This window comes from Bubalus kerabau, chromosome 23, assembly GCF_029407905.1.
Source record: "Bubalus kerabau isolate K-KA32 ecotype Philippines breed swamp buffalo chromosome 23, PCC_UOA_SB_1v2, whole genome shotgun sequence".
Taxonomy (NCBI): domain Eukaryota; kingdom Metazoa; phylum Chordata; class Mammalia; order Artiodactyla; family Bovidae; genus Bubalus; species Bubalus kerabau.
Window position 1 is genome coordinate 42,462,096 of NC_073646.1, and position 24,843 is coordinate 42,486,938.

General features: G+C 68.0%; 1 protein-coding gene across 2 annotated transcripts; it reads left to right on the forward strand.

Annotated features, from left to right (window-relative positions):
• The first annotated feature begins 286 nt into the window (after nt 1–286).
• On the forward strand, nt 287–24,643 carry INTS1 (integrator complex subunit 1). Of its 2 annotated transcripts, none has more exons than XM_055561811.1 (47): nt 287–636; nt 1,270–1,560; nt 3,738–3,934; nt 4,028–4,165; nt 4,424–4,583; nt 4,685–4,790; nt 4,883–5,069; nt 5,159–5,304; nt 5,468–5,609; nt 5,824–6,000; nt 6,436–6,544; nt 7,102–7,222; nt 7,587–7,664; nt 8,199–8,356; nt 8,820–8,916; nt 9,411–9,502; nt 9,679–9,739; nt 10,205–10,402; nt 10,726–10,855; nt 11,057–11,236; nt 11,422–11,571; nt 11,903–12,082; nt 12,217–12,321; nt 13,111–13,278; nt 13,365–13,476; nt 14,228–14,389; nt 15,044–15,190; nt 15,346–15,444; nt 15,687–15,811; nt 16,064–16,318; nt 16,506–16,665; nt 16,864–17,004; nt 17,161–17,335; nt 17,414–17,615; nt 18,129–18,259; nt 18,649–18,736; nt 18,824–19,050; nt 19,130–19,253; nt 20,174–20,307; nt 20,607–20,799; nt 21,270–21,397; nt 21,781–21,893; nt 22,687–22,800; nt 23,627–23,697; nt 23,897–23,988; nt 24,100–24,209; nt 24,331–24,643. In XM_055561811.1, the coding sequence occupies exons 1-47, from the start codon at nt 579–581 to the stop codon at nt 24,444–24,446; spliced, it is 6,648 nt and encodes a 2,215-aa protein (XP_055417786.1). In that variant the 5' UTR covers nt 287–578; the 3' UTR covers nt 24,447–24,643. The 2 variants fall into 2 exon arrangements, with proteins under 2 accessions (XP_055417786.1, XP_055417787.1); XM_055561812.1 differs by having other exon boundaries at nt 17,414–17,537.
• Nucleotides 24,644–24,843: the final 200 nt, after the last annotated feature.

Here is a 24,843-nt window from a genome sequence, read left to right on the forward strand (position 1 = left end):
GACCCCGCAGCCTGCCCTTCGGCCCACAGGTGGGAGAGCACTCTGAAGGCCCAGCACGTACGGGGAGCAGCCGAGGCCCCCCTTCCGAGCTGCGTGTCCTTGGGCTCGACACTCACTAAGGGCAGCCGCACCTGCGGGAGCGGGTGACAAAACCCGCCTCACCGAGGAGGCTGCACCGGCCTCCCGCCGCCAGAGGGCGCTGCAGGCACCGCGGACCCGCGCGCCCCTCCCCCCCATTGTTTTGCTTCCGGGTGTTCCGGAAGTCGGGCTCGAAGGACGACTTCCGGTTCTGGGGCGGACGCGACGGTACCCGGGCGCCGCTGCGATGGACATCTATCGATCTCACTAGAAGGGACTGGGTCGCCTCTGCCGGAGAGACGGAGCCTCCCGGGATCCAAGGCGGAAAGGCGGGGTCGCGCGGCCGCTTCAGGAGTTGCTGCCCGCGGTGGGGCGGAGCGTTCGCCCCGGGCCGCAGTCCCAGATTGGAATGAATGGGCGAGCGGCGGGCTGCTGACTAGCGCGGGTCTTCCCCCCAGTGCGGCGTCGGCAGCGCGGAGCGGCGAGGGCTCGGGGGCAGGATGAACCGGGCCAAGCCCACCACTGTCCGCAGGCCCAGCGCTGCGGCCAAGCCTTCGGGTGCGCGGCCTCTCCCCGCGGCACGCGGCGCAGCGCCTTCGGGTCGCGGCTTTGTTTCCCCGAGCCGAACGCGGTTCCCAGGAATGGGGTCTCGGACAGCAGCCCTTGGTCCCGGGGGCCCTGGGAGTCCCGGGACGGGGGTTTGGGACCGCCGCCACCGCCTTCTCGACCCAGGCCGGCTCGTTGGTCTGTGCATCCGAGGCCGCGGACCGCAGCCCAGGAGTGCCTGGCGGGAGGAGGGGGCGGCACAAGCAGGGGCTGACAGCAGGCTGGAGCCAGACTGGCCTCCAACCCGCGCTAGCTGAGTGGCCTTGGGCGCTTTACTGAACTTCTTTGTGCCTGGTAGTTCTCAACCTGTAAAGTGAGGTTAATGATGCCTGTTTCAGAAACTTGTTGAGGGTGCAGGGACCGGAAGCTGATAGGCTGGAGACGGCCTGCTGTGTGGTCAGCACCGTGTGCCTGTCCGCTGTTGCTCGCTGGCCAGTCCCAGGACTGCTGTGCACTTGCTGGGTGTCTTGTTTTTTCGCCTGCCCCGACCGTAGTCGAATCCCCATGGAAATGGTGGGAGGTTGGAGTTGTTCTCGGACTCCTTTTCCACCTAGCTTCTGTGTGAAGGTGCGTGTCCCTCTGCAGGTCACCCTCCGCCAGGAGACTTCATTGCTCTGGGCTCAAAGGGTCAGACTACTGAGTCGAAAACAGCCTCCACCCTGCTGAAGCCTGCCCCTTCCGGTCTGCCCTCGGAGCGGAAGCGCGATGCTGCGGCTGCGTTGGCGGGTGCCTCGGCGTTGCCGGGGCTCACCAAGCGCCCCAAACTCTCCTCCACGCCCCCGCTGAGTGCCCTGGGACGCCTGGCTGAGGCTGCGGTTGCAGAGAAGCGTGCCATCTCTCCCTCCATTAAAGAGCCATCCGTGGTCCCGATTGAAGGTAAAGACAGCCTCTCTACGTCCCCCAGAGAGCACAGCCCCTGCCTCGTCCCTGCACCGGGGTTCAGAAAGGCTACTTCCAAGCTTAGGAGTGTAGGTTCTTTGGACAATGGAGGACAGGAGTCAGCTGTGAGTTTGTTTTTCAGAGCATCTCTCATAGGGCCGCCTTCACTGCACCTCTGCTTCAGACTGACAGTGATGGGAGGTGCTTGTCACTCAGGGCAAGGTGGCCCACATCCATCTGGGGCTGCTGCCGAGTGCGCGCCTCCGTGGCCCTCTCTGGGGAGCAGACAGCCGTGCAGGGGCCTCCTGCATTGGAAAGCCTTGCACGGATTCCTGCCAGCCCTGCTCCAGGGCTGGAGCGGGCATGAGCCTGATGCCCTCCTGGAGGGCTGCCAGCTCCGGTCCTTGGGGAGCAGGCGCACTCTCTTGTTCCCTTGCTGGCCTGGCTATTTTCCGAGGCTGCCTCTGTGACAGTCTTCTCTGAGTGCAGGGAGTCCAAGGCAGTGCAGACAGACAGGTGCTGTCCATGGGGGCTGTGCGTGTCGTGAGGACCCTCTCCACCCAGGAGGCGGTAGCTTGTGCTGCCTCACCCTCTTCCCAGTTCCTAACGATGCAGAGTTCACTTGCTTGTTTTTTATCTCTTAGCTGATGAGGTATCATGACAGCATTAGAGACAGGCATAAAGCTTAGCCACAAGCCCGCTGTTTATACAGAAGCTGTTCTGCCCCGGGCGTTCCCGTTTTTCTGGAGGTCGGGTCTGTTTAACATCACATCAGTCCTGGGCGTTAAAGTGTACAGGGGCTCACGTGGCAGCCAGGGAGGGGAAGGCCCATTGGGGAACCGGGGAGAGAGGAGGCCCATCGGGGACTGTGGCAGGAAACAGAGCCTGACAGGCTGGCTGGGATTCGACTAGCAGCGGGACTACGAGAGAAGCCGTGGCGTGGCGGCCTTCATGCTGGTGGAGGGGCCCGTGCTCGGGCCAGGGCCGGGGCTGTGCTGGGCAGCGGTGAGACCCGGGCGGAGGCTGGCCTGGGGCTGCGCTGGGTGGCAGCCGCCTCGGATCTCTGGCTTGGGGTCCCTCCCTGGCGGCTGGGCCAGGTCAGCACTGAGCACTTGAGGGACCGAGTCCCGACTCAGGCCACAGCTCTCTCCTCACTGGCCGTGCTTTGGTTTTACCATCACACGAGTCCCAGATAAGGTGGCTTTGAAGGTTACTTGGAGTATGGTTATGAAAGGCATGTTACAAATGAAACACATTTAGCAAAACAGAAGAGGCTGAGTTCAGCTACTTCATGGCGTGTGGCAGTTGGAGTGTCTCCATGGCCAGGACTTTCTGAGCTCCACCCCTCTTCCTGCCTGTTTGTCTTTCTCCCTGGCACGTGGAGAGCACTCGGGGAGTGCCGGTCAACCTCTGTCCTCCACGCACTTGAGTCAGAAATCCATCGCGTCGCCATCACTTGGGTATCTAAAAACACAGTCCTAACAAAACCTCTTGGGTCAGAAAAGAAATCACAGTGGAAGTGAGAGAATAGGTGGACCCAAACGATCGCAAGTGCAGCACAGATCAGACGTGGGTGGAGCCGAGCCTGGCCCAGGGGGCCCTCAGGTGGGGAACAGGGAGGGGGTCCTCCGGTCCCGTCAGAGGAGGAAGGTGGGGGCCAGCCAGGATGCCCAAGGAGGTAGCAGGAGGGAAAGAGCAGAGGGTAGCTGTGTGGGGGGAGAGTCGGAGCCCCTGGCGGGCTCTCTCAGAGATACAGGGAGCAGCCTCTGAGGGGCAGATGCGGGGAGGCCGCAGTGGAGGAGGAGGCCACAGGTCCACAGGTGGCGCCCGGCCAGCTCGCTCGGAAGCTTAGGGAGAAGGACCAATTTGTAGAAAAAGAGGTGTTCCTAGGCCACGTCACCCTGGAGTAGCCGTGTGGGCGCAGCGAGAGGGCTCTAGCAGTGCCTGGTGGGCTCCCGCACGGCCCCTCCTGGCCCGGGCACTCCTGGGGGTTGGGCGACCCCTGCACTGCATGGCCCAGCTGCCCCGCCCACTCCCTGGGGACCTGCGGTCGCGGCTCTACCCCAGGCCCTCAGTCAGGTTCCTGGAAGTCGCCCTCGGCAGCCCCTGGCCTGGGGGCCGAGTGGGACGGTCTGGCTCGGGGCTGCCCACCTGACCGGGCGTTCCCCCGGCAGTCCCACCCACGGTGCTGCTGGACGAGATCGAGGCAGCCGAGCTGGAGGGCAACGATGACCGGCTGGAGGGCGTGCTGTGCGGGGCTGTGAAGCAGCTGAAGGTGACACGGGCCAAGCCGGACAGTGTCCTGTACCTCAGCCTCATGTACCTGGCCAAGATGAAGCCCAACATCTTCGCCACGGAGGGCGTCATCGAGGTGAGGGCCGCCGTCCCCTCCTCCATGCCAGGAAGTGGGGAAGGGGCGGGCAGGGCCAGACGGGCCTCCCCGCCACCACGCCATCTCCCGCAGGCCCTGTGCAGCCTCCTGCGCCGGGATGCCTCTGTCAGCTTCAAGGCCAAGGGCAACAGCCTGGTGTCCGTGCTGGCCTGCAACCTCCTCATGGCCGCGTATGAGGAGGACGAGAACTGGCCCGAGATCTTCGTCAAGGTGAGTGGCCTCTCCCAGGCGATCACTCTTGGTGAAGGGGGCAGAGGGCCGCGATTGGGGTGGGGGAACTGCTGGACCATCAGAGAGTAAAGGCATCTGAGCCCCGAGGGCTGCGTATGGCAACCCAGGGCATCTCCTGCCCCTAGCTGCTGGCTGTGAAGGGGCAGCCGGGGCCTGGGGAGGCTCCCAGCTTGCTCCTGCCCGCGCACGCGGGGTCACAGGAGAGGGCAGGCTGAGGCTTGGGCTCCGTCCTGGCAGGTGTACATCGAAGACTCCCTGGGGGAGCGGATCTGGGTGGACAGCCCGCACTGCAGGACCTTCGTGGACAACATCCAGACAGCCTTCAACACCAAGATGCCCCCCAAGAGTGTGCTCCTGCAGGGGGAGGCGGGGCGTGGCGGAGGGGACCTCAGTGCTGGTGAGAGCCCCCGTGGCAGCTGGGCTGGGATTCCCAGTGGGAGGGGCCCGGGCACGCGGCACCGGGGGGGAGCCGGTGTCCACTAGGTGCTCCTTCCGCAGGGAACAGCCCGCACCCGTCCCTCACGGAGGAGGAGGACAGCCAGACGGAGCTCCTGATCGCCGAGGAGAAGCTCAGCCCCGAGCAGGAGGGCCAGCTCATGCCCAGGTAGGTGTGCCGCGCGCCCCTGGCCCGCGCGGTCCCAGGAGACCCCCCGCCTGCCTGCCTTCCTGCCCGCTGCTGTCCCCCCTCTGGCCTAGGTACGAGGAGCTGGCGGAGAGTGTGGAGGAGTACGTCTTGGACATGCTGCGCGACCAGCTCAACCGGCGGCAGCCCATCGACAGCGTCTCGCGGAACCTCCTGCGGCTGCTCACCTCCACCTGCGGCTACAAGGAGGTGCGGCTGATGACGGTGCAGAAACTGGAGATGTGGCTGCAGAACCCCAAGGTGAGGCGCGCGGATCTGCGCACGCAGGGCCCTTCCTGCACCCGAGGCCGCGGGGCTGACGGCGTCCCCCTCTCTCCCGCCGTCCGCAGCTGACGCGGCCTGCCCAGGACCTGCTCATGTCCGTGTGCATGAACTGTAGCACGCACGGCGCTGAGGACATGGACGTCATCTCCCACCTGGTCAAGATCCGCCTCAAGCCCAAGGTCCTGCTCAACCACTACATGCTCTGCATCAGGTGCGCGGGGGGCGGGGGGCGGGGGCGCGGGGCCGGGGGCACGGGGCCAACGGGGCGGGTGGTGGGGATGTGGGGGGGGCGTGGGGCCGCCGGGGGCGTGGGGCGGGGGCATGGGGGGTGCGGGCGGCAGCCGCTGGAGCTCCCTCTGCTTGGCGGTGCCCAGGGAGCTGCTGAACGCGCACAAGGACAACCTGGGCACCACGATCAAGTTCGTGATCTTCAACGAGCTCTCCAACGCGCGGAACCCCAACAACATGCAGATCCTGTACACCGTGCTGCAGCACAGCTCCGAGCTGGCGCCCAAGGTGGGCCCCCGGGACCCCCGCCCCGGAGCCTGGCTGGAGGAGAGGGTGTGGACTGGCGGGTGCAGAGCGCTGTGAGGAGGCTCTGGCTGTCCCGGGGTGTCTGGGTCGCGGGCTCTCTGGGCAGGCCTCCTGTTGGCCCATGAGGATGAGAGCTGCGGGGGCCGCAGGAGCTGGGACAGGCGGCCGGCAGCTCCCGCGATCTCTCTCTCCCCAGTTCCTGGCCATGGTGTTCCAGGACCTGCTGACCAACAAGGACGACTACCTGCGGGCCTCGCGGGCCCTGCTGCGTGAGATCATCAAGCAGACCAAGCACGAGATCAACTTCCAGGCCTTCTGCCTCGGGCTCATGCAGGAGCGCAAGGAGCCCCAGTACCTGGACATGGAGTTCAAGGTGCGCGGCGCCACACCCCCAGGCCGCCGTCCCCGCGGCCTCTGGGCTGGGTGTTGGGGTGGGGCAGCAGTGTCTGGTGTGTGCAGACCAACGGCGCCCCCAGGGCCCGGGGTCTGCTCAGGGTGGATTTTAGGGAGTTTGGGGAGGCAGGAAGGGCCTCTGGAGAATAGGACTTGGGGCCGAGAGTGGCGGATCTCGAGTGCCACGTGAGCAGGTCAGCAGACAGCCTGTGGGGGTCCTCTTCTCCGGAGGATAGCTCAGTCCAGCTCTGTGGGCTAAACCTCCCCCTGTGGCCCGACCTGGCCTTGCTGTGGCTGGTTCTTGGTCCCTAGCGTCCTGCCGTCCTGCTGGCCGTGGTGGGGGGTGGGTAGAGGGGAGACAGGGACGTGGGCCGCTGTGCTGAGCTGGGCTGGGCGGGGCTGCTCTATCCTGCAGGAGCGCTTCGTGGTGCACGTCACGGATGTGCTGGCCGTGTCCATGATGCTGGGCATCACTGCCCAGGTGAAGGAGGCTGGCGTCGCCTGGGACAAAGGAGAGAAGAAGAGTGAGGAGCTGGGGGCGGGCTGCCTTCTGCGGGGGGCTCTCGTGGAGGGGGGGTGGCCTTGGGTGGGAGAAGGGGCTCTGCTCTGAGTGTGGGCCTGGGGCGGGAGGGTCGCAGCTGCAGCTCGGCCCCTGGAGTCCCAGGAAACGGCTGCTTCCTACTCTGTCCCGGCGGAGAGCAACCACTCCCAGCCCGGGGTCACCCTCTGCTGGTTTGCTTGTGCAGGTCCTGGTGCCTTTGGGCTGGGGGTAGGGTAGGGGGGCAGGGCAGCGGTGTCTGGGTCAGCCTGCCCTGGGTCATTACTGACCCTGGAAAGGGTTGGCTGCAAGGCCCTTTAAGCGATTGGCTGGAAAGACACTTGGGATTTCAGGGTTTCAGTTCCCTGAGGTGTCCTCAACCCTGGGACGGTCAGGTGCTCGCGGAGCCTTGCTCCAGCCATCTCAGCGCCCCCCCATCTGGGGTCCCGCCCCTCTGTGAGGCCTCAGGATGCTTGTGCTGTCCAGGCCTTCTCCGTGTGCCTGGCTGCCATGCAGGCGGCGTAACCGGCTCCTCCTCCCCAGACCTCGAGGTGCTGCGCTCCTTCCAGAACCAGATCGCCGCGATCCAGCGGGACGCCGTGTGGTGGCTGCACACTGTCGTGCCCTCCATCAGCAAGCTCGCCCCCAAGGACTACGTGCACTGGTGCGGCCGGCTCTGCCTCGCCCCCGACCGGCCGCGCTCCCGGGCTCATGGGTGACGAGCGGCAGGGCTCCTCCCCGGATGACAGGCCACTAGCTGGCGCCAGGCTCTCAGAGGCCAGAGGGGCCAGTGGGCAACAGCCAAAACTTCGTGGTGTCTGAGCTTCCGGCAGGGCCTCGGGGAGGCGGGGCCCTGTCTGGTGGGGTGGGGAGCTCCCTGTTGGGAGGGGCCCATCACCTGCCAGCCTCCCCAGGCCTCACTGCAGAGCCAGGAGCTGGGCCATTGCTCTGCGCACGGGCTTCCTCGCCCACAGGGGCTGATGGGGTGGGGGCCAGGACCCCATTCTGATGGTCCTCTCCCTCTGCAGCCTCCACAAGGTTCTCTTCACGGAGCAGCCCGAGACCTACTACAAATGGGACAACTGGCCGCCCGAGAGCGACCGCAAGTGAGCAGGGCGGGGGGCGGGCCGCGGGCGGGCCTGGGGGTCGCAGTCCCTGCGCCCACACCCTGCGCCGCCCTTTCCCTAGATGCACTGTCTACAGGCCCCCGCGCCCTCCCGCATGCTCGGCTGGGTGGAGCCCCACCCCTCGCGTCCAGGCAGCGCACACACGTGTCCTCTCTCTGCCCTCACCGGTCCCCGAGCCAGGTCACCCTCCCCGAGCTTCTGACAGGTCGCTTCCCTCTTTCGCCGCTTTGGGCCCCACCGCGGGGTCAGCATGCTCCTCCACACCTGCCGGAGCCCCGCCCCTGTCTGAGGGCACAGCTTGGGGCCGAGCTGGCCTGTGAGACCCCCAAGGCCGGGCTCCCACTCACAGTCCTCTGCAGGGCTGTGGGGCCCGGTCCACATGGGCATCAGGCACAAGTGACCACGGGGAGGGTGGGCAGTGCCCCCTCTGTGCCCAGATGAGGCTGGAGCTGGGGCTTCCCCTGCCCTGGGGGTGGGCTCCCACGAGCCCTCCTCTGCCCGCTCTGCCCGCAGCTTCTTCCTCCGCCTCTGCTCGGAGGTGCCCATCCTGGAGGACACGCTGATGCGCATTCTGGTCATCGGGCTCTCGCGGGAGCTCCCGCTTGGCCCCGCCGACGCCATGGAGCTGGCCGACCACCTGGTGAAGCGGGCTGCAGCCGTGCAGGCTGACGGTGAGGGCCTCCCGCCGCCGGCTCCCCTCCCCGTGACCTCCCGGGCCTCTGTGTGTTCTCTGCACGGTTGAACCCGGCAGGAGTGTCTGTCCCCCACCTCTCTGAAGGGCCGCGGGAGGGCCTGCGGCGGAGCTGCCCCCTTCTAGAGCACGTGTCTCGCTGCTGGTGGGCCTGGGCTGGGCTGCAGCACGGGGGGGTTCGCCGTTCCCCTGCTCTCCCTGGTGCATCCGCTGCACCCACGGGTGTCAGCGTGTCCTTGCCCGTCCCTGAGCCCGGCCGTGCTGCACCCTCGGGCGCCGCGTGGTGCAGACGTGCCCTGGCGCCCTGGGGCTCCTGCAGCAGCGCGTCCCGTGCCTGCATCGTCCCCGCCCCACCTGCCCAGTGTCCTTGCTCCCGGACGTCCATGGCCCGAGTCCAGGCGGGACGTCCACCGAGGGACCCGCGTGTGGCTCCTGCGTTTCAGATGTGGACGTGCTGAAGGTGGAGCGAGTGCAGCTGATCGACGCCGTCCTGAACCTGTGCACCTACCACCACCCCGAGAACATCCAGCTCCCGCCAGGGTGAGGCCCCCAGCACCCGGGTCCCCCGACTGCCCCGCTCTCTCCTCGGCCCGCAGCACTCGGCTGCTTATTTCCCTCGTGTGTGAACCAGGCACTGTGTCTGCTTCCGGACGACAGTGCGTTCACTCCGTTTCCTCAGCGCCCGATCGCAGCGTGGTTTTCATTTGCCGCCTGCGTCACTTGTTTGCGGTTGTGATAGGGTAGTCTCGGCGCAGCCGCGGGGCTCCGCTGCCGTCGTCTGTGTGACCTGACAGCGTCGTCCCTCCAAGAAGCCTCTCCCCATCCGCTGGCGCTCCCCTCCCCTTCCCCTCAAACACACACGGCCGTCGGACACCACGAGTCCCGTAGCTTGGACGTTTCTGGACGTTTCACATCTGAGCTGTGGTGGCCGGGTGGCCCCTCACGGATGTGTGCGCTATTGCTGCCCGGGTCCGGACATGTCTGCCTCTCGGACCTCGGGTGCCGAGGCTGAGCTGTGGCCACCTTGGTTCCAGGTATCAGCCTCCGAACCTCGCCATCTCCACTCTCTACTGGAAGGCGTGGCCCCTCCTGCTGGTGGTCGCTGCGTTCAACCCAGAGAACATTGGTGAGTGCCCCCTGCCCTGGCCAGCCACGGCCACCTGAGCCTGTGTGGGCCTTGCCTCTCCTGGATGTCCCGCTCCTCGGGCTGGGGGGCAGAGCCTGGTGGGGGGGTGGGGTGATGAGTTGGGAGGGGCTGGGAGCGGGCCGGGGTCCCACCACCACCTGTTGCCTTGCCCCTAGGCCTGGCCGCCTGGGAAGAGTACCCCACGCTGAAGATGCTCATGGAGATGGCGATGACCAAGTGAGTCGCTTGCCACTACGCGGGGCCAGGATGCGGGGGCTCGGTTACACTCAGAACGTGTGTCAGGGGTCCCGGCCTTCAGGCCCCCGGAGGGCGCCTGTGTCTCTGAAGTGGGAGTCGGCCTGGTGCCTGTGCCTGACCACATGGCCCAGTGGCAGGGGTCTCGCACGGCCCTCCCGCACACATGCCGCTCTGGGTCTGGGGCCCTGACGCCTGTCGGCCAGTTTTGGAGGCACCAGCGTGCGGTCGTGTGGAAGGACAGAGTGGCGGGCTGTGGGCTCTGAGGGACACCCGCTCCCTCACTGAGGTCTGACTGTGGTGTGTTGCCGATGGCCCTCGGATGCCTTGCACAGTCTAAAGGCTCCATCCAGGCCTGAGCCAAGGACGTCGCCACGGGCTCTGACCCCTACTCTTGAGTGCTACCTGGGGGCGGCACGGTGACAGGTTCTTGTCCCCTGGTCCTAGCAACTACTCGTACCCGCCGTGCACCCTGACGGACGAGGAGAGCCGCACCGAGATGATCAACCGGGAGCTGCAGGTCTCGCAGCGGGAGAAGCAGGAGATCCTGGCATTCGAGGGGCACCTGGCCGCAGCCTCCACCCGGCAGACCATCACCGAGAGCAGCAGCCTGCTGCTGTCCCAGCTCACCAGCCTCGAGCCCCAGTGCGTGCACAGCCTGGGGCATGGGGCGTGGCCGGGCGGGGGTTGGGGGGTACAGCCAGCCTGGCTGGCAGGGGGCGGCCGGGCTGGGGGCGGGGGGCGGCCAGGCCTGGAGGGTGGGGGTGGGGTCTAATGGGAGGCCGGGCCACACTGTGGGTGAAGCCAAGAGCCCCCGAGGCCAGGCTGAGAGGGGAGGAGCCACGGGCCTGTGGGAGGACGGGCAGCTGGCTGCAGGTGGGAGGCAGGCAGGCGCCCCCCCCATCCACTCTTAGCTGGGGGCGCTTTACTTGCCACTTTGACACACACGTGTTGCCTGGCGCTCTCAGAGGGCCACCCCGGAGGCCTCCGCCTCACATCCTGGACCAGGTGAAAGGCCTCAACCAGTCCCTGCGCCTTGGGCACCTGCTGTGTCGGAGCCGGAACCCCGACTTCCTTCTCAACATCATCCAGAGGCAGGTGAGCACCCCTAAGGCTGCGGGGGGCCCTGGCATCAGATGAGACCATGGGCTGGAGGGCACGCCTGGAGACCGGGCCCCTCAGCTACGGCTCCGGGGTGCAGAGAGCTGCCTTGGGAGTCCCCGCGGGTGGCGGGCAGTTGCTGGGGGGAGGACGGCAGCGGGACTGACTAGAAAGAGCCCTGTGCTGCTGCCCGCCCAGGCCTCCTCGCAGTCCATGCCCTGGCTGGCCGACCTGGTGCAGTCCAGCGAGGGCTCCCTGGACGTGCTGCCCGTGCAGTGCCTGTGCGAGTTCCTGCTGCATGACGCCGCTGATGAGCCCGCCTCGGGCGGGGAGGAGGAGGAGGGCGAGAGCAAGGAGCAGAAGGCCAGGAAGCGGCAGGTCAGTGCCTGCCCGGGGCCCACACGCCTGCCCTGACCCCGCCACCCTCACATGCCCAGCCTGACTCCTGATCCCCGGGGCCCCACATGCCCACCTTGACCCCATCTCCTGACCCCACCCCCCAACCCAGGCCCCACACGCCCGCCCTGACCCCGTCTCCTGACCCCCAACCCCCGCCCCCACAGAGGCAGCAGAAGCAGAAGCAGCTGCTGGGCCGCCTGCAGGACCTGCTTCTGGGCCCCAAGGCAGACGAGCAGACCACGTGTGAGGTGCTGGACTACTTCCTGCGGCGGCTGGGCTCCTCGCAGGTGGCTGCCAGGGTGCTGGCCATGAAGGTGAGGGGACCAGGCCCTCTGCTCCCCTGGCACGGTTGTCTTTTCTGTTAAAATGACCGTTTTTCTCACCGGGGCTTCACCGAAAGAGACCATCAGGGAAAACGGCACGGTAGTAACGTGCAGACACTGGGTCCTGTCCCGCCCGGGCCCTTCCCGCTCTGGGGTGACCGGAAGTGTCCTGGGGGCAGCCCCGTGTCCGTCCTGCCGCCTCCCAGAGGTGCTGGCGCCAGATTCCCGGGCAGCCGGGCCACTGTCCTGGCAGCTCTGAGCGCGCGGTGTCTGCTGGGCTGGAGGGAGCCGGCAGCCCCAGAGCCCGCCTGTCCGTTTGCAGGGCCTGTCCCTGGTGCTCTCAGAGGGCAGCCTGCGGGACGGGGAGGAGAAGGAGCCGCCCCTGGAGGAGGACTCGGGCGACGCGGACGCGCTGCAGGGCTACCAGTGGCTGCTGCGCGACCTGCCCCGGCTGCCGCTGTTCGAGAGCGTGAGGAGCACCACCGCGCTGGCGCTGCAGCAGGTGCGGGCGGGGCGGAGGCGAAGGGCGGGGCACCGAGGGGGCGGGGGCGGGCGAGGGCGGGGCCGTCCCGTCGGGAGGGGCTGGGTGGAGGGGCCGGGGGCCATCCCCTCTGCTCACACGGCCCCCCCCCGCAGGCCATCCACATGGAGACCGACCCACAGACCATCAGCGCCTACCTGGTCTACCTGTCCCAGCACACGCCCGTGGAGGAGCAGGGCCAGCACAGCGATCTGGCCTTGGTGAGGGGGTGGGGCTGGGGGAGCTTGTGGGCGACCAGGCGGCAGGGCCACACCTTGGCTCTGGGTCCCGAGTGCGAGCTACCTTGGCAGAGACCTTCTGTCCAGAGCAGGAGTCGAGGGCAGGAGCGCCCCGTGTCTCTGGGGCTCTGGGCCCGAGAGGTGTGGTTTGGCCGGCCTGGGAGGTGGAGGGGTCAGGTCCACGCATCGTGCTCCTGTGGGCCCGTGAGCCGGGCACGGGCCTGTGTTCTCCCGCGGCCTGCTCTTTCTTGGCCGTCTTTCTCCTGACCTTGCTCTTCCATGAGCTTGTCGGCTGACAGTGCGGGGGTCCTGAAGGCCCCAAGTCCCTGTAGAGGGAGTGGAGGGATTGGCTGAGGACTGAGGTTGGTGGGCAGTGGGATTCTGCCCAAGCCTGGGTTCTTGCCGAGGGGCCGGTGGCCCCTGCCTTCTGAGTCTGGTCTAGGGGCTAGCCTCCCCCACGTCACTGCTGCCGGCTGCCAGTAGACACGTCTGGCTGTGGGCAGGCGGCTTTTCCCTGTGGGTCCTGAGCCGCCTGTGTTCCTGTCACTCCCTCCTCTCCGCGGGGCCAGCCCTCTCCAGTTCACAGCCCGTGTGCCTGAGGGGGCTGCACACGGGGCCTCGTCTGTCGTCGGCGTGCTGGCCGGTGTTGGGGTGTCTGTGCCGAATAGGATGCCGCGTCGGGTGGCCTTGGACGGGGATGGGCCGTTGGCCGGGTGTGACGGGAGGAGAGCCCGAGCTGCTGACCCCGCTCCCTGCCGCCCGGTCCCCCAGGACGTGGCCCGGCTTATCGTGGAGCGCTCCACCATCATGTCCCACCTCTTCTCCAAGCGCTCCTGCAGCGCCGAGTCGGACGTGGTGCTGGCAGCCCTGCTGTCCATCTTTTCCCGCTACGTGCAGCGCATGCGCAAGAGCAAGGAGGGCGAGGAGGTCTACAGCTGGGTAAGGAGGTGGCGCCCCGCCAGGCCCCGCCCATCTCCGCGGCCCCGCGCCCCGCCTCGGCCTCTCACGCCGCCTCCTTCCTGCAGTCAGAGTCGCAGGACCAGGTCTTCCTGCGCTGGAGCAGCGGGGAGACGGCCACCATGCACATCCTGGTAGTCCACGCCATGGTCATCCTCCTGACTCTGGGCCCGCCCCGTGGTGAGCAGGCTGCGGGTGGTGGGGCCGGGTCTCCCGTGGAGGCAGACGCCCCTCCTGGGGAGCAGGTGAACCTCTCCGTGGTGGGGCCCCTCAGGTCCAGCTGCTGTCCCGTCGTCCTGAGGTGCACATGGGTGCTGCCGGACACCTGGGCCTGCTCCTCCTGCCGGGTTTCTGGAGGTGGAGATGTCCACAGGGCTGCCCACCGAGGGGCCGCAGGTCCCCGCCACAGGCCTGGTCGTGGCCCTTGACCTACTGCCTAGGGGCTGTGTCCAGAGCTGGCTGATCCTCTGGCTGCCTGAGACCTCCTGGCCTGGCAGCCTCTCCATCCCTCCTGTGAGGCTGATGGTGTGGGTGACTGCGTCTTGTGTCCAGGGAGGCGGCCTTATGCCGGTCTGGCCTGCTGGCTGCCCAGGGCTTTGTGGAGACGAGGGCGGGAAGGAGCTGGTTCGGCCAAGCCCACGGAGCCCAGTGCACGTGCTGGTCCTGGCCTCACCCGGCTTCTGGGGGGCCTGGCCGGCTCCCTGCACTTCGATTTCCTTGACTGACAGGGGAGAACATGGTGGTTGTGAGGGTTGGATAAGCCCACCCCTTGAAGGCTTTGGCGCCGGTCACACTCGCTCTTGGTAGACTACCCCCCGCCCTGTTCCTCAGCAGCCCCGGCTCCCCTCGTAAACTGGGGACATGCTGGCATCAGACCTCGGCCTGAGGTCCCAGAGTGGCTATGGTGCTGACCGCACCATCTCTCCTGAAGCTGGTGACAGCGAGTTCCAGGCGCTGCTGGACATCTGGTTCCCGGAGAAGAAGCCGCTACCCACAGCCTTCCTGGTGGACACATCGGAGGAGGCACTGCTGCTGCCCGACTGGCTGAAGCTGCGTATGATCCGCTCAGAGGTCCCGCGGCTGGTGGACGCCGGTACTGCCCGGGGCGGGTGGACAGCCCAGGGAGGGGGATGCCGGTACTGCCCGGAGCGGGTGGACAGCCCAGGGAGGGGCATGCCGATACTGCCTTGGGGGGGACAGCCCAGGGAGGGGGGTGTCGGTACTGCCAGGGGTGGGGGACAGCCCAGGGGGGACGCTGGTACTGCCGGGTGGTGGGGACAGCCCACGGGGGACTCTGGTACTGCCTGGGTGGGGATAGCCCAGGGGGGACGCTGGCATTGCCTGGGGGGATCCGGGCCTCACCTCTCACTGTAGGCCGTTGCCAAGGAAAGAGGGCAGCTCGGGGGCCTCTGGCAGGTTCTGGGACATCTGTTATCCGGCTCGTGTCTAGATCTTTCAGGGAGCTGTCTCTGTATGCAAGCTCTTATGGCCTTACAAGGCCCCAGAGAGAATGGGGTGCTGGAGGAGGGAGGGAGGCAGTTGGTCTGGACTGTGGGGTGGGCTGGGGCAGCTTGCAGGGAGGAGGAAGGGTGCCCAATAGCTGAGGAGGCCAGGCAGGTAGGGGGCAAGTTGGTTTGGGAAACAGGACACACGTGGGCAAGTCTGACGCGGGGCGGGGGCTGGGGGACCGTGGCTGCCCTCGGGGCTGTCCGGCCGCGCGCCCGGCCGCTGAGGCAGCTGCCCACAGCCCTGCAGGACCTGGAGCCGCAGCAGCTGCTGCTGTTCGTGCAGTCCTTCGGCATCCCCGTGTCCAGCATGAGCAAGCTGCTGCAGTACCTGGACCAGGCCGTGGCCCACGACCCCCAGACCCTGGAGCAGAACATCATGGACAAGAGTGAGCAGCAGGCCGTGCCGAGCACCCCGGGCAGGGGCTCCAAGCGGATGGCCACCTCAGACGCCGCTTGCGGTCCCGGGGAGGCAAGGGGCTCTGTGGGCGCGGTGGGGAGGCGCCCCCGCCCTGGCCGTGCAGTCACCGCGGTGTCCCTGCAGACTACATGGCCCACCTGGTGGAGGTCCAGCACGAGCGCGGCGCGTCCGGAGGCCAGACCTTCCACTCCCTGCTCACAGCCTCCCTGCCCGCCCGGCGAGGTACCCACGCACGGCCACTCAGGCAGCCTCTGCCCCGTGTCCCCCTCCTGCTAGTGGGTTCTGTACCTCATGGGCCTCGGGAGCCCCGGTGAGGCTGGCGTCCCGGGCGAGAGCTCTCGGGAGGGCCCGTGAGCTGCTCCTCTGTGGGCGGCGGGCCCCACGCGAGCCTGGCCTTGGGTGGCAGGGTCCCAGTGAAGCGGGTGGGAGGGCTTCTCACTGACACTGTCCTTCCCTCCCTGCAGACAGCGCAGAGGCGCCGAAACCCAAAAGCAGCCCAGAGCAGCCACCGGGCCAGGGCGGGACCTGGGCTGTGACGCGGGTGCGGGTGCTGGGCCCAGAGGACGACCTGGCCGGCCTGCTCCTGCAGGTGGGCCCCGCCCCCGCCCCCGCCCATGGCCCGGGCTTACGGGCACGGTAATGGCTGCTGCAGAGCACACGTGCCGCTTCCTGGCTGACACACTTGCACACATGTGTGTGCACAGGTCCACACGTGGTCTCCGGGACCTGTTGCCCTTGGCTCCCCTGTCCCCAGTCCATGGTCCCCTCTGCACGCCCGCCTGGAGACAGTGCTGGATTAGGGTATCCGCTGCTGGCCTGACAGCCCCCTTTCTCTGTACAGATCTTCCCATTGAGCCCAGGCCCACGGTGGAAGAGTTCCCATGCACGCCCCGCCGCCCTGGCGCTGCAGCAGGCCCTGGGCCGGGAGCTGGCACGAGTCCGCCAGGGGAGCCCCGAGGTGCCGGGCGTCGCCGTGCGCCTCCTGCAGGCCCTCGCCGCCCTGCTGAGCTCCCCGCACGGCGGGGCCCTGGCCCTGGCCATGCACCGCAGCCACGTCCTTGCCTGCCCCTTGATGCGCCAGCTCTGCCAGTACCAGGTGGGCCGCGGGTGGGCCGCGCTTGCCTCTCCCGCCCCGTCCACGCCCGCACATGGGCTTGCCCCGTCCTGTGTCCTCGGGATCACTGGGGGAGCTAGGCGGGCCCTCACCGTGGAGGGTGGGCGCTGTGCGGCAATTGGGTTCCGGGGCTCTGGCCCTGTCTGAGCCGTGCCTCGCCCGCCCCCAGCGTTGCGCGCCCCAGGACACTGGCTTCTCGTCGCTCTTCCTCAAAGTGCTCGTGCAGGCCCTGCAGTGGCTGGATGGCCCCTCCGTGGAGGCCGGGCCCCTGCAGGCCCAGCTCAGGCTGTTCGCTGCCCAGTGCTCAGCGCGGCGCCGGATCAGCAACGGTGAGGCGGGGCTCCCGGGCTCTGCCGCTGCGTCGGGGGGCCTGTTCCCAGGGGGCCCAGCGGCATCCGGGGCGTGGCCCAGTGGTTTCAGGGCCGGGGCCCAGGGGTGGCCCCTTGGGGAGGGGAGTGTGGGGGGGAACTGAGGGGTCACTCCTGGGGCCCTGGCGAGAGTCCACCGGGTCACACTCTCTCCTGCAGTGCGGAGCGGGTTCCTGCACCTGGTAGAGGCCCTGACATTCCGCGGGGACCCAGAAACGGTCAGCTCCACCGTGCGTGCCATCGTGGCCACCCTCAAATCTGGGGAGCAGTGTGATGTGGAGCCCGAGCTCATCAGCAAAGGTACTTGGGCCACGGGCTCCACTGAGGACCCCCTTGCCGCTCCAGAGTCCCTCTGCCGGGTACCCCCAGCAGAACAGAACCCTGGGGGTGGGGCTGTCCGTCCTGGAGTCGGGCGTGCCCTGGGCCCGTGTGACGGGCACCCCCTCTGCCCTGCAGTCGTCCGGAGTTTGATCGAGGCGAGGTCATCTCACTTGGAGGAGCTCCTGGCCGCGCTCTTTTCCACTGCGTCCGCCGTCCCGCCCTCGGGGCCCGTGGCGGTGGTCAGCTCGCTGCTGCTGCCAGAGAAGGAGGAGCCCCTGGCCCCCGGGAAGCAGGAGGCCGACAGCTGCAGGTGAGTCGGCGGAGCTGCGGTCGGGCCTGGGGGCAGTCCCGGGCGGCTGTGTCTGACCCCCAACCCCCTTCCCTGCAGCCAAGAGGCCGTGCTCCTGGGGCCCTGCTCGGGGCTGCTTGTCGACTGGCTGGAGATGCTGGACCCTGAGGTGGTTGGCAGCTGCCCCGACCTTCAGCAGAGGCTGCTCTTTTCCCGGGGCAAGGTGGGGCTCACCGGGCCGGCGTGCGCTCTTCCTGTCGGTTCTGGCAGGCCCCAGGCTGGAGTCTCATCGGCCAGACAGGTCCCGAGTGTGCCGAGCCAGTCGCCATGACCGGCCAGATCTGGTCACAGAGGCGGGAGGGCAGGGGTGGGTTTGGTCCCTGTGGGCCCAGGTCCTCGCAGGGTGCTGGAGGGAGAGTGGAGCCCAGCTCCCCTAACGAGGAGTGGGGGCCGGAGCCCGCATCAGGGCCCTTCTGGCTGTGGGAAGACGAAGAAACGCTGACCGGGAGGCCGGGGAGGGGTTGTGTGACCCCTGGCCCTGCTCCTGCCCCGTGCTGGCGGGCCTGCGCTTCTGGGGGTGCGGGTCACACTCCGCCCCCACAGCGCTGCTTGTGTGACCCCGTCTCTGAGAGGGGGGTTTAGTTCAGCCCATGTTTAATCTGCGGAGTGACCCGTCAGCCTGGGAGGCCCTGCCCTGAAGCGGCGGCTTCTCCCTGCCCTGTGCCACCTCCTGCAGGCTGCCCGCCATCCACTGACCCCATCCGCCAGAGCTGGGCAGCCCGGTGGAGACCAACCCAGGTTTCCTCTGTCCCAGGGCAAAGGCCACCCTGGCCCCCAGGTGCCATCTTTCCGTCCCTACCTGCTGGCCCTGCTCACACACCAGTCCAGCTGGTCCACCCTGCACCAGTGTGTCCGCCTCCTGCTGGGCAGGGGCCGGGAACAGAGGTGAGCCCCCCCCCCGACAGGCTCCTTCCTCGCCACCACAGGCTCTGGGAGGCCCCAGAGTGCCGTGTGCAGCCGCCCAGTGCAGAGCTCCCCTGGAGCCTGGCCCAGCACCACCCCCGCCCCCTCAGGAGCAGGCTCTCTGGCCCGGGTGGCCCTGCTCTGGGTGGCCGGTGCCCTGTTCTCCAGTCACAGTAAGGGCTGTTGTCTGTGCCGCGTGGCTGCAAGTGAGGGGCGGGTGCGGGAAGGGCTGGACGAGGTCGGGCGGGTGGCCCACATCCTCTGCCCCCGGCCGGGGTCCCAGCCGACAAGGGGCATCTTGCCGGTCCCATCCGTCTCCCTCCGCCTGGAGTCACGCCTCCTGCTGGGTCTGGCCTCCCCACCTCCTCCAGGTTTGATCCCTCAGCCTCCCTTGACTTCCTCTGGGCCTGCATCCACGTCCCTCGGATCTGGCAGGGCAGGGACCAGCGCACCCCACAGGCAGGTTTGGGGTGTCCCCTGCCCGGAGGGTGGGGTGGCCGGGCACGGCTGTCCCACGCGGGACTGACCGACCGCGTCCGACTGCAGAAGCGGCGGGAGGAGCTGGTGCTGCGGGTGCAGCCGGCGGAGCTCGTGGGGCTAGTGGAGCTGATCCTGGCCGAAGCGGAGGCACGCAGCCAGGATGGGGATGCGGGCGCCTGCGGGCTGCTCCAGGCACGGCTGCCCCTGCTGCTGAGCTGTTGCCGCGGTGGCGACGAAGGCATCAAGAAGGTGACGGCACACTTGACGGGCTGCGTCCAGCAGTGGGGCGACAGGTGAGGGGCCGCCTGGCTCAGCCTGCGCGGGGTGGGGGACTGCCCCGGCCACGCAGCCACCGCGTCTGCTCTCCCGCAGCGTGCTGGGGAAGTGCAGCCGCGACCTGCTGGTGCAGCTCTACCTGCAGCGGCCGGACCTGCGGGTGCCCCTGCCTGACGTCCTGCTGCACAGCCAGGGGGCCGCCGGCAGCAGTGTCTGCAAGGTGAGGCCCGACGGGCTCCTCAGGGTGCCTGGGTCCTCTGCTTGGGGGTAGGAACCCAGACCAGGAGGTAGGGAAGTGCTTTTTCTCAGAACTCGGTGAGTGTGGATGAGTGTCTGAAGTTGGAGCCTACCCTGCCACCCTCTCCTGTCTGACCTCTTGGAGGGTCCTTCGTCCAGGAAGTCCTCCAGGTGTGGAGCAGAGCAGAGTGGGCGTCCCCCTGTGTCCCCCTCGTTCCCTGATGGGGACTGTTGAGAAACGCAGGCTGCGCAATGTGTGTGCTGATGTCTCCTGTGCCCGGCCCCCTGCTCTGTCCCCGCACATCGGCGGGCTCTCTGTGGGCATGGTGACTTCAGAGCCGCTGTGCTCGGCGCGTGTGGACAGCGTGTCTCTTCCTGGCTGCCTGCCTCTCCCACATGCCTAGTGTGGGTCTTCCATGTTCAGCGTCTGCCTTCCCCTTCTTTCAGCGGTGCGGTGGGGGGGGTTGTGATCTGGCGGGTCTCCCTGCCCCCTCCCCACCTTCCCTGGGCAGGGCCCTGCGTCAGATCTGCCTCCAGCCCTGCGTCCCAGGAGGAGGAGGGAGCGACGTTTTTCTAGCTTGCTTTCTTTTGTGTGTGTTCTGTGTTTCACACACCTGGAGTTAAGCTTTACCTGTGCGGCCGGTCTTTCTCACCTGAGGTAGTTCAGGGCTTCTGTTCTGTCTCCGGGGAGTGGCTGATGTCACACTGCGTGCTGAGGTTGGCCAGGACCTCCGGCTACAGCCAGCTTGATCCTCCGAAGCCCCAGAAAGCAGTAGGGGCAGGTTTCTCTGGGACACCATGAGGGGCCTCAGGGACTGTGCCAGGGCCTCGGGGCTGAGCCCGGGTGGGCAGGTGGGCACGAAGGCTGCGGGGGCCCTGGCCCTGACCCCCTGCCCCTCTCAGCTGGACGGCCTCATCCACCGTTTCATCACCCTCCTGGCGGACACCAGCGACTCCCGGGCGTCCGAGAGCCGAGTGGCCGACGCCAGCATGGCCTGTCGGAAGCTGGCGGTGGCCCACCCCCTCTTGCTGCTGAGGTACCGCCTGGCTGTCTGGCCTTGTGTCTGCCCACCCCCAGCCAGGGGCGGGCCCCACACCTGGTGTTCCTGCAGGAATGGGCTCTACGGCGGTCATCCTGGGGTTGGTCAGGGCCGGAGGCTGCTTGCTGACGAGCCAAGCCTGGGGGGCGGGGCCGGGCGGGTCGGTTGAGCAGCCAGGAGCCTCGCAGTGGGCATCTGTGGGCTCGGGGTGGTCTCGGTCCCAGCAGATGAGGTCTCTGAGGGGAGGGGAGAGGCTGGGGGACGCCCAGGACCAGGCGGCTCTGGCTTGGCCGCAGGCACCTGCCCATGATCGCCGCCCTCCTGCACGGCCGCACGCACCTCAACTTCCAGGAGTTCCGGCAGCAGAACCACCTGACCTTCTTCCTGCACGTGCTGGGGGTCCTGGAGCTGCTGCAGCCGCAGGTGTTCCAGAGCGAGCACCAGGGGGCGCTGTGGGACTGCCTGCTCTCCTTCGTGCGCCTGCTGCGGGTGGGTGCCCCGCCTCTGTGCCCTACTCCGCTCCGCCCCCACCTCCCAGCCCCCTCCCACCCCCGCCACCATGCCCCGCCCCCCCTTCTGAATTCTCTCCCCAATCGGTTTGTCCTCCTGCTCCCACAACTGCAGCGGGCTCGGTCCTCCTGACCAGGACTGGGGGTCTGTCCCCAGAAGCCCCTGGGTGAGCGCAGATGTGGCCCCAGGGAGCCCTGCAGGAGAGCAGAGCCCCGGGCTGCAGGGGGGCGGGGGCAGGGCCAGGCCCCCAGCTGCCCCCCTCCCAGGGGAGCCCCTGCGGGGCGTGGGCCGGGGCCACTCCTGAGCCTCAGGGACCCAGCAGAGGGCGGCGCCTGGTGGTGTCCAGCCTGCGCTGTGAGGCTCTGGGAGGGGTGCGCGCAGGACGGGGGACATGGCCTCCATCTGGGGCAGCCCCGGCTCTGAGTGCCGCCTCGCGATGCCCTTTGCAGAACTACAGGAAGTCCTCCCGCCACCTCGTGCCCTTCGCCAGCAAGTTCGTGCGGTTCACCCACAAGTACATCAGCTGCAGCCCCGCGGCCGCCGTCGCCTTCCTGCAGAAGCATCTGAACGTGCTGCAGTGAGTGCATCTCTGTCCGAGCGTCTCGGCCGGGGCCCGGCGGGGCAGGCTCAGGGCGGGCGTTCCCAGGCCGTGGTGCCCGGGGCCCAGCGTGGCAGGGCTCAGGGCGGGCGTTCCCAGGCCGTGGTGCCCGGGTCACAGACACTGGGCCTGCGCCAGCGCCGTCCTGAGCTGGCTCCCTCCTCCCCGGCCCCCTGAGTGCCCTACCCCCATGCTGCTCAGGCACAGCCCTGGCCTCCCCCTCCCCGCCCCATGTGGCCCTCACGCAGACCTTGTCCCCCCACCCCCCCCCCGTGTGGCCCTCAGGCAGACCTTGTCGCCCTTTGCCCCCTGCATGTAGTCCTCACTCAGAGCCTTGTCCCCCCCCCACCTTGTCCCCTTAGTGACCTGTCCCTTGACAGCAGCGACCTGGTGATGCTTAAGTCTCTCCTGGCGGGGCTCAGCCTTCCTAGCAGGGACGGCGGGCCTGACCGGGCCCTGGATGAGGAGGGTGAGGGTGAGTGGGGCTGGGCTTCTGCTGGGCGGGACCGGGCTGGACTCCCCTGGGTGTCCCTGGGGCGTCATTGGCTCCGGCTCTGTGACGCTCACGCAGCCCCAGGTGGTGCCGTGGCCCACGTGACCTCCAGCACCTACTCTGTGGGATCAGCCGGGTCCTCTGTCCCTTTGCCTGGCTGCATCCACATTCCTGCCCCCGTTCGCGGCTCCCACCGCCCTGGCGGCAACCCGGCACCTGCAGCAGCGTGTCCAGCGAGTGGTGGGTTCGTGAGCGGGCTGAGGCCCCGGGGGCTGCCCTGACGCTGGCCCTTCATGGCCGTCCTTCCCCCGGGGGCTGCCCCGACGCTGGCCCCTCACGGTCGTCCTGCCCCGGTTTCGCCCCGTCGTTGGTGCTGAGTGTGGCTTTCAGCCATCCACTGACACGCCTGGCACAGTGCTGTGTGCAGTGGTGCCTTTATTGAGCACCTGCTGTGTGCGCGGCGGCAGCAGGGAGTGCGAGGCTCTGGGGAGAAGCGCGTGTCTCCCAGGTGGCCCCCAGCAGGCTCGTGGTCTCATCACACTCACTGAGCGCCCGCTGCATGTTGGCGCTGTGCCCAGCCTAGGCAGGGCCACGTCTTCGGGGGTCTGCCCTGACTCCAGACGCTGCTCAGCAGGGACACTCCTCCTCTCCACGCTGGGGTCCTGTGGCCACAGCGTTGCGTGTGTCTGGCTGCACAAGCCCTCTGTGGACGGCGGCTGGGGGCGGGCCATCCTGTCCCCTTGCCCCTGACTGGCATTGGCTTCCTGTCTTGCAGATGAGAGCTCAGCCGGCTCCCTGCCTCTGGTCAGCGTCTACATCTTCGCCCCTCTGACTGCAGCCGAGATGGCTCCCTACATGAAGAGGCTATCCCGGGGCCAAACGGTCGAGGGTGAGTTAGGGGGGCATGCGCCCTCCAGGCCGGGGTGCCCCCGTGGTGGGTGGTGGCCCCCATTCTGTCCCTGCGGTCCTGGGTCCCAAAGCGGCCCTGGCTGTCCCGGCTTCTCCTGGGGGGCATCCAGAAGACAGCAGGGCCCCTGGAAAGGCTGGGAGGGCTGGGTCTTTGCTCATAGCGGGGGTGGGGCCATGGAGAGGGGCTTGGAGGAGGAAGCTGGAGACCAGGGTGGAGGGTGGGGGCTGCTGTGTTGGCCAGTGTTCTTGGGGAACCCCCTGGAGTCCCCGTGGACACCAAGGAAAGGAGGCCTGGCGAGGAGCTGGCCGGCGGCCCCTGGTCCCTTTCGGGGGAGCTGAGCCCAGGTGGCCCCTGGGGGAGGGGAGGGCAGGGCGGTGTGGCTGCAGCATGACTGAGGTGGCCACGGACAGACACCCAGGGATGTGGTGCACACGCAGATCCCAGGCCCTGCAGACCTGACGGAGGGTCTTGGGGGAGCACGCACCTCCGGGTCGATCCCAAACCAGAGGCGCCATCCCAGTGGAGTCGGGAAGGCGGAAGAACCCCAGGCTTGGCATCCTGAGGTTCTGGGGGCTCCCTGGCCTGAGCGAGCGCTGAGGTGGCATGGAGGGTCCCAGGAGGCTTGGGCACCTTGTTCTGAGCAGCCGTGCTGCACCTGGGACCCTGGGGCCTCGGCCAGGCCGAGATCCCTGCCCATCCGGTGTGGAGAGGGCAGCGGGCCAGCCCCGGACTCTGCCCCCTGCCTCCAGGTTGCTGGGATGGGCGGGGACACAGCTCCGTCACACACTCCCTCTGCCCGACTTAGATCTGCTGGAGGTCCTGAGTGACGTGGATGAGATGTCTCGGCGGAGACCGGAGATCCTGGGCTTCTTCTCGGTGCGGAGCGGCCGCGGGCCCCAGGGGGCTGGGGTGGGAGGCATCGCCACCCCCACCTCCTTCCTGCGGGGGCAGGGTGCCTTGCCATCCAGCCCAGAACTGAAGCGGAGCAGGGCTGGGGGAGTGGGGTCCCCGGCCACACTCGCTGAGGGGGGGGCCCTAGCGGGAGGTGGCCCCGCTGACAGGCATTCTCCCGCAGACCAGCCTGCAGCGGCTCATGAGCTCGGCCGAGGAGTCCTGCCGCAGCCTGGCCTTCAGCCTGGCCTTGCGCTCCATCCAGAGCAACCCTGGGTGAGCTGGTGTCCCCGGGGCTGGGGCGTGGGGGCGCTTTGGGGCCTTGGCTGTCCTGGCTCAGGGTAGGGGTGGAGGGGCGGGGCTCCCCTGAACTCGTGGCTTTTTCAGCATCGCAGCCGACTTCCTGCCCACGTTCATGTACTGTCTGGGCAGCCGGGACTTTGAGGTGGTGCAGACAGCCCTGAGGAACCTGCCCGAGTACACCCTCCTCTGCCAAGGTCAGTTTGCTGCCCCCGGGGGCCTCGGTCCTCTGGCCGGGAGCAAGAACGGGCAGAGGCTCCGTTCCCGAGAGCGGCTGGGGTGCAGGGGCAGAGCTGACAGGCCCTCCTCTGTCCGCAGAGCATGCGGCCGTGTTGCTGCACCGGGCCTTCTTAGTGGGCATGTACGGCCAGATGGACACCAGCGCCCAAATCTCCGAGGCCCTGAGGATCCTGCACTTGGAGGCTGTGATGTGAGCCGAGCTTCGGACCACCAAGGCAGACCGCAGAGCACTTGGAGCTCACACCCAGGGCCCTGGCCGGCAGTGGGGGCCACCTGTCCCAGAGGCTGTCCCGCCTGCGGGTGCTGGCGTCGCGGCCGGGGGGGAGGGTGCTGACATTCTGTGGGTCGTGGCTCGGAGTTGGGTTCAAATGAAACGTGTTGAATTCCCTGATCCTGCTGCCTGTGTGGTTTTCAGAGACCTGGGGGGGCTCAGGGGGAATGAGTGGGAGCCGGGAGTCTGGCCCAGCCAGGAGACAGGTGGCCCCCTGCCTGGGCACAGTACTGGCCCTCCAGCCAGCTCTCCTTTCTGGCAGCGCTGGGAGGAGAGACAACGGTGCCCGGGCGCCCGCTGCCCACGGGCCCGGCTTCATC

Excerpts from the sequence above, each read along its gene's own strand:
- INTS1 (XM_055561811.1), top strand. The coding sequence starts at position 579 with ATGAACCGGGCCAAGCCCACCACTGTCCGCAGGCCCAGCGCTGCGGCC. Across the intron at positions 5,070-5,158 it reads TGTGGCTGCAGAACCCCAAG|CTGACGCGGCCTGCCCAGGA; the intron begins GTGAGGCGCGCG and ends CGCCGTCCGCAG. Across the intron at positions 7,223-7,586 it reads CCCAAGGACTACGTGCACTG|CCTCCACAAGGTTCTCTTCA; the intron begins GTGCGGCCGGCT and ends CTCCCTCTGCAG.